Here is a 9448-nt window from a genome sequence, read left to right as displayed (position 1 = left end):
TTTATTGCAGAAAAACAAATATTAACTTATGAAATGTACAAAATTATTTTAATAAACTACAGCTACGGCTACAACCAAAGCAATGGATTGGAATAAATGTCAACAAACAAACATGTAAATGATTTTATGCAGGTGTTTTTGGGTGTTTTTGTTTTTTTTTTGTAGATTTTAAAGAGAACATTCGGCGCTGTTTTGTGTTTTGTTTTATTGAAGTATGGGTTGCGTATGATTTAATTATACATAGAGTATCTATACATATAAATATTAGGAGAATACTTTGGATTTTGTTCTTAGTTAGGCCTTACAAATATATGCTTTGTATAAGTGTTATGAAGAATAGGCTCTGCCTATGTGTATAGTAAAGTAATCTAGTTTTTGTACATGATAGTTGTAGGCAAAATTGTTTTCATAATTTGCCCAGAGATCGTAGCAAATCATAAAGGACATTTTTACCACTGGTTAGGAAATGAGAGCGCGACAATTTGTGTGCATTCGGCGGCAATCTTATAACCAAGGCATCCAAACGTGCAGAAATTGACGAAATAATTCAAAGGCATTCCTCTTCCTTTTGTTTGTTTTTCCACTGGTCGAATTGGGTACAATAGGTTAGTAGGTCTACAAAAACAAGGCAGCAATGAGCCAAAAACCGGCTTATTGGCGCTCCGTTTTAGCGCCCTTAAAGTTCAAAACAAAATTCAATTCTGCTCTGTCCTGAGTTTCGGTTTTCAGATAAACACTGGCAGGCCAGAGCAGGAATGAGTTCTGTGTTCACCCGGCAAATTTCAAATGCAAAAGTTGCCAGTGAAATTTGCAAGGATTTTACAAAGTTATGTAAAGTTAGCGTATTCCATCGTTATAAAGGTTAAATTTCGGTTGGCTTCAAGATAGTTAAGACTAATTCCATTTAGCTTGCGGTCTCTCTCTCTTTTCTAGTTCAATAGTTGGTTGTTGTTAAGAACTAATCACTTAGTTTATGGCATTTCTCACTAGAGAAATCTAAAAAGTTTCATGTAGCTCGAGCTTACTTGATGGCTTACAACTAATTACTGGTTACGAGTAGTTGAAGACTAACGATTAATATTCGCAACTGTCGCCCTTGCACTGCATAAAAGGTTCGTAATAAAAAATTAGGAAATACTACACAATCGCAGTGGCTTATAAAAAATCAATTGTAAAATTACAAATTGCAATTCGGTGGGTTGGCCAGCGAATCTGGAGCGTTAGTTGTGTCGGGGGCGCTTCAGCATTGCCCCAAAATGCGTCCCCAATCCGAATCCTCCGCTGGAGCTCGAGCTGGCGGATGAGCTGGGAGAACTGGTGCGCAGACGCTTTGCGGGCGATAGTTTCTTGGGTGCCTGGGCCAAACGCTTGCGCTCCTTCATGAATTCTGGAATAAGATGAAAAAGAATGGGAGTTATTAATTGTTACGTGTTATTGCCAAATCAAAGTCAGCTGCTGCACTTCCGGTTGTCCCTGTCCACAAGTCATTGATCCCCAAACAGCAGGCGCCGCCTGTTTTTGCACATTTTGATTTCGGTTTCGGGTAGATTCCCAGATTGTGGCACGTGGCCGGCAGCAGTTCCCTACCAGAGGGTTGCAGATCTGCGCAGGGGTAGCAAATAAATGCCAGACGGCAGCCAGACGGTGGGTCCTCAGCCGGTTTTTCAGGTAGTCCGGTGAAAGCAAGAGTGGTGGTGCCGCTGCATAGCTGCATAAATTACGCATTCTAGCTTCTCGACTGGCCAAATTTGTAGAAAAGTTCATCCAAAGTACACCGAGTCGGGGCTTTAAGGGATTCAAGGGCTTCCCAACTGGCCACCCGATGCGGGTGCATTTATAATGCCCCGAACAGACACTTTTTACGATTATAATTACACATGCATGTGCGAGTGGCATTTATACAAAAAAAGAACGCCGAGTACAAAGCAATCAAAGGGAGGTTTGATAAGGCCACGGACTCTGGATGGTGGTGCATTGAAAGCCGATCCCCAGACCCCTCTCTCTCTCGTTTTCTGTAATGAGGTCAGGCCATAGACAAAGCGGAGTCACAGCTGTTGGCATTTATAGATGCAGCCAGCCAGCCCGCATGCGATCGATCTGGAAACCAACCCCCGCGAGGCGAGGATCAGATCAGAATCGTTTGGTTTTGGCAGTTGAAGAGAAGAAACAGCTGCAGTCAGCTTTGACTAACCCTTTTAGACGCAAATAAATCTCCCACAAAGCACTGGCTAATTGCTATAATTTGGGTTTAAGTTCCACGAGAAACGCCCACTACTAAAAGGATTCTGGGAAATGATAATAAACAAAAAGGCTGAGGGAGTAGACTTGAACAATATGGGAAACCAATCGAACAACCCCATTTGATGTTTTGGGAATGTGAACCTAATTGAATGGCTGGCTTGTTTGACCATTAAAATGAATTCCATTTTTGTTCGGCTTAAAATCATAAAATAAAAAACTGTTTACTATAACTTCGCGACTTTAAATTTCTTAACATGGCGTAATACCATTTTTATTTCCAAAATGATTGTGATATATGCCTCTAAGTTCATATTGCAACCTTTAAAACCTCAAACAAAAATTGTAACAGCTATTTTATAAACAAGCCCTTAATTCTAGATCATGTTCCTCAAAAAACTCCCTCAATTTCAACCTGAGAACCAAAAATAAACAAAACTAAAACAGGACAAGGACTGAAAGCTATGGGAAACCAATTTGTAACGTCTATCGAAGTGCAATGAAGCTTGTCCCTGGGAACCGTCAAGCTTCGCTGATCAAGATATAATGGTATATTACCAACCCCCGGGCGAAACTCACCTGTGATTTTGGGCTGTCGCTTGCGCAGGACGATCGAGGAGGTGCTGGCCAAGTTGGAGGAGCTGAATCGCGTTGTGAGCGACTCGTCCTGTGAGTCGTAGCAGGAGTCATTATCCGTGTTCGACTCCAGCGAGGAGTTGACCAGGTTGGAGCCGAAGTTCTCACGCTCGGAGCGCTCGTTGACCAAGACATCCATGTCACTGGGTCTGCTATCAGCGGAGGGACGAACGTGGGCGGCCCTGGTGAGGGTGTACATTTCCGGGGCAAAGCTGGACTCCTGGAAGCTGACGCGTTCCCAGATGAAGGAGGATTTCTCGGTCAAAGGGCAGCCGGCGCGGAAGTCGAAGCCCCACTTTTGCGTGGCCAATTCCTGATGGCGCTCCAGTTCGGCATTGAAGGGTCTGCAAAAAGATGGTTAGTTTAGTATATGGCTGAAATCCTGGAGTTAGTTGAGAAACTCACGTCTTGTTGGCTGAACCCTCGGCGGATTTGGTGGTGCCGAAAAGGTCACGCTTGATGCGATTCAACTGGCGACCGCAGGGCAAATTGCGACTCACCGCCGGACTGCTGCTCATCTTGCAGAACTCGCTCAGCATCACGGGATTCAGGACTCGGGCACTGACCATCTTGATATTATAGACTATTTCTGTTCTTAAGCTCCCTCCAATGTTTTTCTGCTCTGTTTTGGGACGCAGTTTTCTTGCCACTTGTTTGCGAATCGCACGCCAAAGCGAACTGTCAAACTTTTGGCGCCAAAACTTTGTTTTCGGGCAGCCCCAAAAGAGCGAGAGAGAGCAGTCTCCACACGAATACAAATCACGGTCTCCACACGTTCGCGAGTGTGTGTGTGTGTGGGAGAGTGAGTGTGCCTGTGTGTGTGCTTTGTGGCAGCTTCTTTTTTACGTTTTGCTGCCTTCTAAAGTGAAATTTCACACTGCAATTGTTTATAAATTAATTATAAACAAAGGTCTTGGTCTAATAGCACTTGGTTACGGTTTCCAGTTGGTGGTTTCAACACACTGCACTGCAGTTCCACTCACAAAACTCAACGTTTGTGTTGCTCTTTCTAAGTTTGGTTTGACAGGGCAGCACTATTAATATTAGTGTTATGTTTATTTATACAACTTGCAGTCGTTGTAACAGCGAGGTTTGTTGACTTTTTGGGGTCTTTGGCTTGGCGCACTGCGCACTGGGATTTTGTTCGATCGGGCGAACCTCTCTCGACGAACTCGGAGTTTTTTTTCCAACCGCACTGTTCGAATTTCGTTCGGCGAATGAAACCGCTCTGTTTCGACGTTTCGAACGTAAGGTCGGCAAAACGTAAGGCAACGTAAGTGTCAGTGAAAGAGGGAGATAGCCTCAGCGTAAGTGTCAGTGAAAAAGGGAGATGCAAGATCGGGCGAACCTCTCTCGGAGCAAAAGCAAACGTCAAACAACCACCAGAGGCGTTGCCAGCCTCAAATGCAGAGCGAACCGCGCTCTCCGTGCAGCAACCCTCGAATTCAAAAAGATCACAGACGGTGGGTGCGACAGAGATGGAGGCAGAGAACCCTACGGTTGGGTTCGAATGCGCTTTTCTGGGGGGATCGGCATGTCGAAGGGCCAATGCACTTCTTAAGTATTTCAATGTAACGAAAAAAAATTACTAAAAAAATAAGTTAATAAATAAATAAAGAAAAAATATTAATTTAAAATTCAATTTTATTTTAAAAATTATTAATTTTTATAATCATTAATATTAAATAAAATTTTAACAACCTAAATTTTAAATTCCATTAATTAAGGAAAAGATGTTGTAGATGAACTATTGGGATGCACCTTATATCATAACAAATTTTAAATCATTGACTGAATTATGGAGTCTTTTAACTTAGATCTCCTGAAAAATTGTCTACCAAACTCTGTTAATTCTATGTACTTTTATAGATGGTATCAAAAAATCTTGGGTTTCCTGGATATGAAATTCTGGTTTCAAACTCTACTTACCTTAATTAATATTGTTGATATATACCAAAAATACAAGTACTATAAAGCCCTAGTTATAGATCACAATTTAAGAACTATATTAGTTCCCTTGATAGAGCGTATCAAAAAAGTCTGCCTAACTCCCTCTCGCTCTCACTTCCTAACTCCTTCTCTCTCTCACACTGTATACCCATCTCTCTCTCTTTTCCATCCGCGTGCTCGCTGCCCTTTTGTTTGTTGTTGCATCGGTGGAGCTGTACTTTTAGTTGCGATTGCGATGGGAAGATACGAAAGTAAAAAAAAAATGTTTTGGCTTCGGTTTGTTTGGCCTCAAACTGGATTTTTAGCCGTCGAAGGGGCGTGGCAGGGGGCAATTTGGGGCACCGATTCTTTTCACTTTCCTCGTGTTGCCAAGGGGAAAATCGCGCTTGCAATGTGGGGCACTGGTCCAGTAAATATGGCCTACGACTACTTCGAATTTCCTTATGGAGTTGCCACTGCATTGGGTATTTCAAATTTCCGTTATGACTCACATTTTATAAGCAAAGTTTTCCGCTCATTTCTTGCTGCATTTTCCGAAAGTTTTTCCCTTTCATGTGCAAAATCGTAAAAAATTAAATTACACTACCAAAGGCAATAAAACGAGATATATATTGTTTGCACAAATCCAATTAAATAAAAAAGGAGAGAAAAGGAACAAAACCCTGAAAGTCAGTTTCGTTGGCTAAAGACATCATTTGCTTTGTCCTTTGCACTCGACGAAATAATAGAAAAACCTCTCGGCTTTCCACACAGAAACCCGAGAAAAAAACAAGAAAAAACTGAGTGCAATCACCCCAAAAAAAGGCAAAGATCGTTTGACGACCGTTCGATTAGGCAGCATCATCCATAATTCTATCCCTCACACTCCCATACGATCCGATCCCTTGTGGTTCGGTTTTCTGTTTATGGGACACACCCTCCCTCAAAAAGAAAAGCAACGTGAATTTACACACTTTATAACAAATTTGAGAATTCTACTGGCGTTCGGTTGCAGTCATGCCTGAAAACATAAACAACTCAAGAAGGAGTTTTTCGAAAGGGGGAAGAGTTCGTGATCCCTTTAAGTAATTTCCTCCCGAGCAGGATATCCTGGCAACTATACGGTTTATATGGGTTGTGTCAACACACGCGGAAAAAAGGCGGAGAAAAGAGGTGGAAAAACGGTTCTGAAGTGTCCCCGTTTATAAGGGCAGATCCTAAAGGATTGTCGTGGAACGTGCGGGCATAAGATGATACTCAAGGTATTCGGTTGATTGGAGCATTTAATGCTGGTTGGATCGGAATCGGATCTTATCGGTTATCCCCTAATATGCACTTAACTATCCCCCTTGGGCCGATAAGACCTGGGCAAACATTATCAGCGTCTCCTAGACAAAGGTCGCGGTCTGTAAAACATTATCTCGTTTCTATTAAAACCTCAACGAAGTCCAGTCCTGCATGGTCTTGTATAAAATATACGTTACACTCATTTCGAATGCAAGGCCTCTTATCGCCTCAACACACAGCACACAACCAAGCCAGCCCATTTCACCCCAGGAGGAGGCCAAGATATCCCAATTCATATAGTAACATATAGCCAAGAACCTAGCCTGATCTGCCACGTGTTCCGGTGGGGGTGCAAATGTTCAGCGAGCATGACCAGCCCGCTAAGTAACGCTCGAAATTGCCGTAAGATACTTTTCAAACATTCTCGGTTCCGTAAGGAAATTACCATAAAAACTGTTCAGCTCACGGAACTGTGACCGCAATTTTGGAAATTTTGCTAGGCAGGTGTGCTACGACTAAGGATATTTCAAGGGTTCAGCCCAACTTGTTGTGGGAGTGTTTCATTTAGAAATAATAACTTATAATGGGGTGGTTAATACCAATCAGAAATATATCCTTTGAAAAGTTTACTATATAAAATAAGAAAAATCACCCCATTTCTTAAACGAATTAAGAAAAATTATAGTTTAAAAATAGAAAAATTGTTTTAAGAACTAGGGAAATATAAGCCCAAATAAAAACTCGACTGTTTCATAACAAGAACAAAGACCCTGAGAAGCAAAATAAGAAAACCCAAAGTCACGATTTTTTAAGAATAAATGTTTTATAATATTTTTCAAACATAAGATCCAGATGCATACAAATCTTTAACGATGTTTCCTTATAATTCGTTTTTAATAATAAGAAACCGGCTCGGAATACGTTTGATCGTTTGAGTAAAGATTTAGGTATTAATTATATTAGCATCGCCTACCCTTTCCTGACCATTAGACTCTCCTTTGAGCAGGAAAACCATTTATATATCTCAACCTTAATCGTAGTGATCCCTATCAAAACACAGAAACAGGCCAGGCGATCTTCACCAAGTGTTACAAAGCATTTCACCCTGGCAAATGACCAATCATTAATATTACAAAATCTCTGCACAGGACATTTATAAATGACTTGTACCTATCTTGGATCTTTTGCTCGGACAAATTGCGGTCAGATCGGGAGTTATTGATGGATTGCCACCGAAGTGGAATGCAAATAGTCGGGCAAGTATGCAAATATTTGGACTGGCTACCGTTGAGGCTAATCCTTTGCTGATCCTTCGGCTACTGTGCTACTTTCCACTCAAATCATCAATCAACGGAAAGGCACTTGTGCTGACCACGGATAAAGCCAGCATGACAACTCATTTTATTGGAACAGTCTCTCTCTCTAGGTGGACAAACACAATCAAGGAGGTTGTGGGAAAAGGTCTCCTTTTCCTGGTAAACGCGTGGAAAACGTGTTTTGAAAAATACGTTGGCTCAGCACGAAGCGATGAACTCGTTTTATCAGCCAAGATATTATAAATATTTATGAAAAACCATTCGAGGAGAGCGAACCCAAAGAAAGATAAACAAACAAACAGAGGCATCGAGTCAAGAAGTTGTCAGATCCTAAGGTACCTTAGGTCAGGAAAGCAGATCACTCAGAGATGTATCTCCTGGCTCTCGGTATTTGTATAAGCTATCTGCCGCCGAGCTACCCCAACAGAAAAGGAGAAAAACCTCAGTCACTTTTGGTGGATACCTACATATATTTTATGCATTAGGGGACTCTGCTCCCCGACTCCCCGACCAAACTCAAATAATAATAAAAAACGCATTTATGACTGCATCGGGTGAGAAACGCCATAAAGCAGCGAGGCAATCAGCGTCGGCGATCGTTCAACGTGGAAAAATAACCGAAATCCTTTCGAAAATCATCCACAAAACAGGTTAGCCATAAAAGGCAGGTAGATCGCTCGGGCATTTTTTGGGGGTTTTCAATCACAAGACAAATTTATTAGAGAGAAAGAAACGTGACCCTTTTCGGACTTCGATTATGGGGAACGATGCAAGCGAACAAAAAACACAATTAACCCAGAAGGGAACTCGAATCGAAGCAGGGGTACAGTTGTGCAGGGGGTATTCAACTCATGGATTCGTTCTCATCCCCATCCCCATCCCCATCCCCATCCTCATCATCCTCCTCATCCTCCTCCTCCCCATCAGCGTCTTCGGCTTCCTCGTTGTCCTCCTCCAAGGCGCAAACCGTAGTCCATAGTCCATACTTCTTGTGCATGTTCTGTCGCCAAAGTACAATATTTCCATTTGCCAGGGCCATCGCACATATTTCTCCATCAGGACTGAACCTTAGAAAACAAACGGCGGACCTTTCTTTGCCTACATAGCATCCCAAAGAAAGGTCCGTTCCGTAGTCGTACTTGTAGACAATACCCTCAACGGTTCCACACGCGTAGCTCTCCTTTTTGGGATGCAGGGCGGCCGCAGTTACTTTGTAGGAGAACTTTTGGTGCTTCAGGATCTCGAAGCTCTTGGGATCCACAAAGATCACGCTGCAGTCAAAGGCTATGGTGACTATCTCCCTGTCGTGGTGCAGCTCCATGGACTTGGCGTGGTGGGTGAGGACTATGGAGTTGGTCCGCTCGCCACTGCGGCAATCCCACATCTTCACATTTCGATCGTAGGAGGAGGTGAAGATGCAGCGGTCCTCCAAGCAGAAGCATACATCCCTCACGCCCCGCTGGTGACCTTGGAACTCCATCAGGGGCTTCTTGCTCGATTTCTCCAGGTCGAAGAGGGCCACGGTGGGTTCATGACCCAGGCAACCGCTTACCAAACGACTGCCCTGGGGATTCAAGTCCAAGCAGGATACTGTTTCTTCACGCGAATACTTCGACAGCTGTTTCCCCAGCAAGGCATCCCAGATGCGAACCTTGCCATCGCCACCGCCACTGGCCAGGATCTTCGCATCCTCGTTCAAGGACACGCTCCACACGCTCCGCTTGTGTTTCCTTAGATGGGTTATCATGTGCCCAGTGTCGCCATGTCGCAGCGTTGCCACTCCATCGAGTCCCGCCGAGGCGAGATAGAAGCCGGAACCAAAGTCCTTGCTAAAGGATAACTCCACCACCGCCTCCGTGTGACCCAAGCACATGACTCCAATCTGGTGCGACATAGTAATTCCAATGCAAATGTGGTTATCAAATAGTAACAAAAAAAAAGATTCTACAAAACTTGAACGGGGTTTGGTTTTTTCTTAGCTACAGAAAGTTCTGGATTCGAACGCCTTGAATTTCAAGAACAGAATTAAACAGAGCTACTAG

The 9448-nt window shown here is 43.1% G+C and overlaps 2 protein-coding genes across 2 annotated transcripts; both read right to left on the bottom strand.

The window, feature by feature from the left end:
* Positions 1-28: 28 nt before the first annotated feature.
* LOC119549126 (cyclin-dependent kinase inhibitor 1) lies at positions 29-4095 on the bottom strand. Its single transcript, XM_037856892.1, has 3 exons — positions 3280-4095; positions 2818-3218; positions 29-1387 (listed from the first exon to the last, which is right to left on the bottom strand). Exons 1-3 carry the CDS (start codon positions 3441-3443, stop codon positions 1221-1223), a joined length of 732 nt encoding a protein of 243 aa, XP_037712820.1. The 5' UTR covers positions 3444-4095; the 3' UTR covers positions 29-1220.
* Positions 4096-8071: 3976 nt separating this feature from the next.
* LOC119550611 (serine-threonine kinase receptor-associated protein) lies at positions 8072-9425 on the bottom strand. Its single transcript, XM_037859435.1, has one exon. The coding sequence runs from the start codon at positions 9298-9300 to the stop codon at positions 8251-8253; it is 1050 nt and encodes a 349-aa protein (XP_037715363.1). The 5' UTR covers positions 9301-9425; the 3' UTR covers positions 8072-8250.
* Positions 9426-9448: the final 23 nt, after the last annotated feature.

The sequence above is a fragment of the Drosophila subpulchrella genome, chromosome 2R (assembly GCF_014743375.2).
Source record: "Drosophila subpulchrella strain 33 F10 #4 breed RU33 chromosome 2R, RU_Dsub_v1.1 Primary Assembly, whole genome shotgun sequence".
In the NCBI taxonomy this organism is placed as follows: Eukaryota; Metazoa; Arthropoda; class Insecta; order Diptera; family Drosophilidae; genus Drosophila; species Drosophila subpulchrella.
This window is presented reverse-complemented; position numbering and strand designations above follow the sequence as displayed.

What these genes read in the sequence shown, in the direction of transcription:
- LOC119549126 (XM_037856892.1), bottom strand. Translation starts at nt 3,443, where the DNA reads ATGGTCAGTGCCCGAGTCCTGAATCCCGTGATGCTGAGCGAGTTCTGC. An exon ending in GAGGGTTCAGCCAACAAGAC is followed by an intron (nt 3,219 to 3,279) that starts GTGAGTTTCTCA and finishes ATCTTTTTGCAG; the next exon opens with ACCCTTCAATGCCGAACTGG. An exon ending in GCGACAGCCCAAAATCACAG is followed by an intron (nt 1,388 to 2,817) that starts GTGAGTTTCGCC and finishes ATCTTATTCCAG; the next exon opens with AATTCATGAAGGAGCGCAAG.
- LOC119550611 (XM_037859435.1), bottom strand. Translation starts at nt 9,300, where the DNA reads ATGTCGCACCAGATTGGAGTCATGTGCTTGGGTCACACGGAGGCGGTG.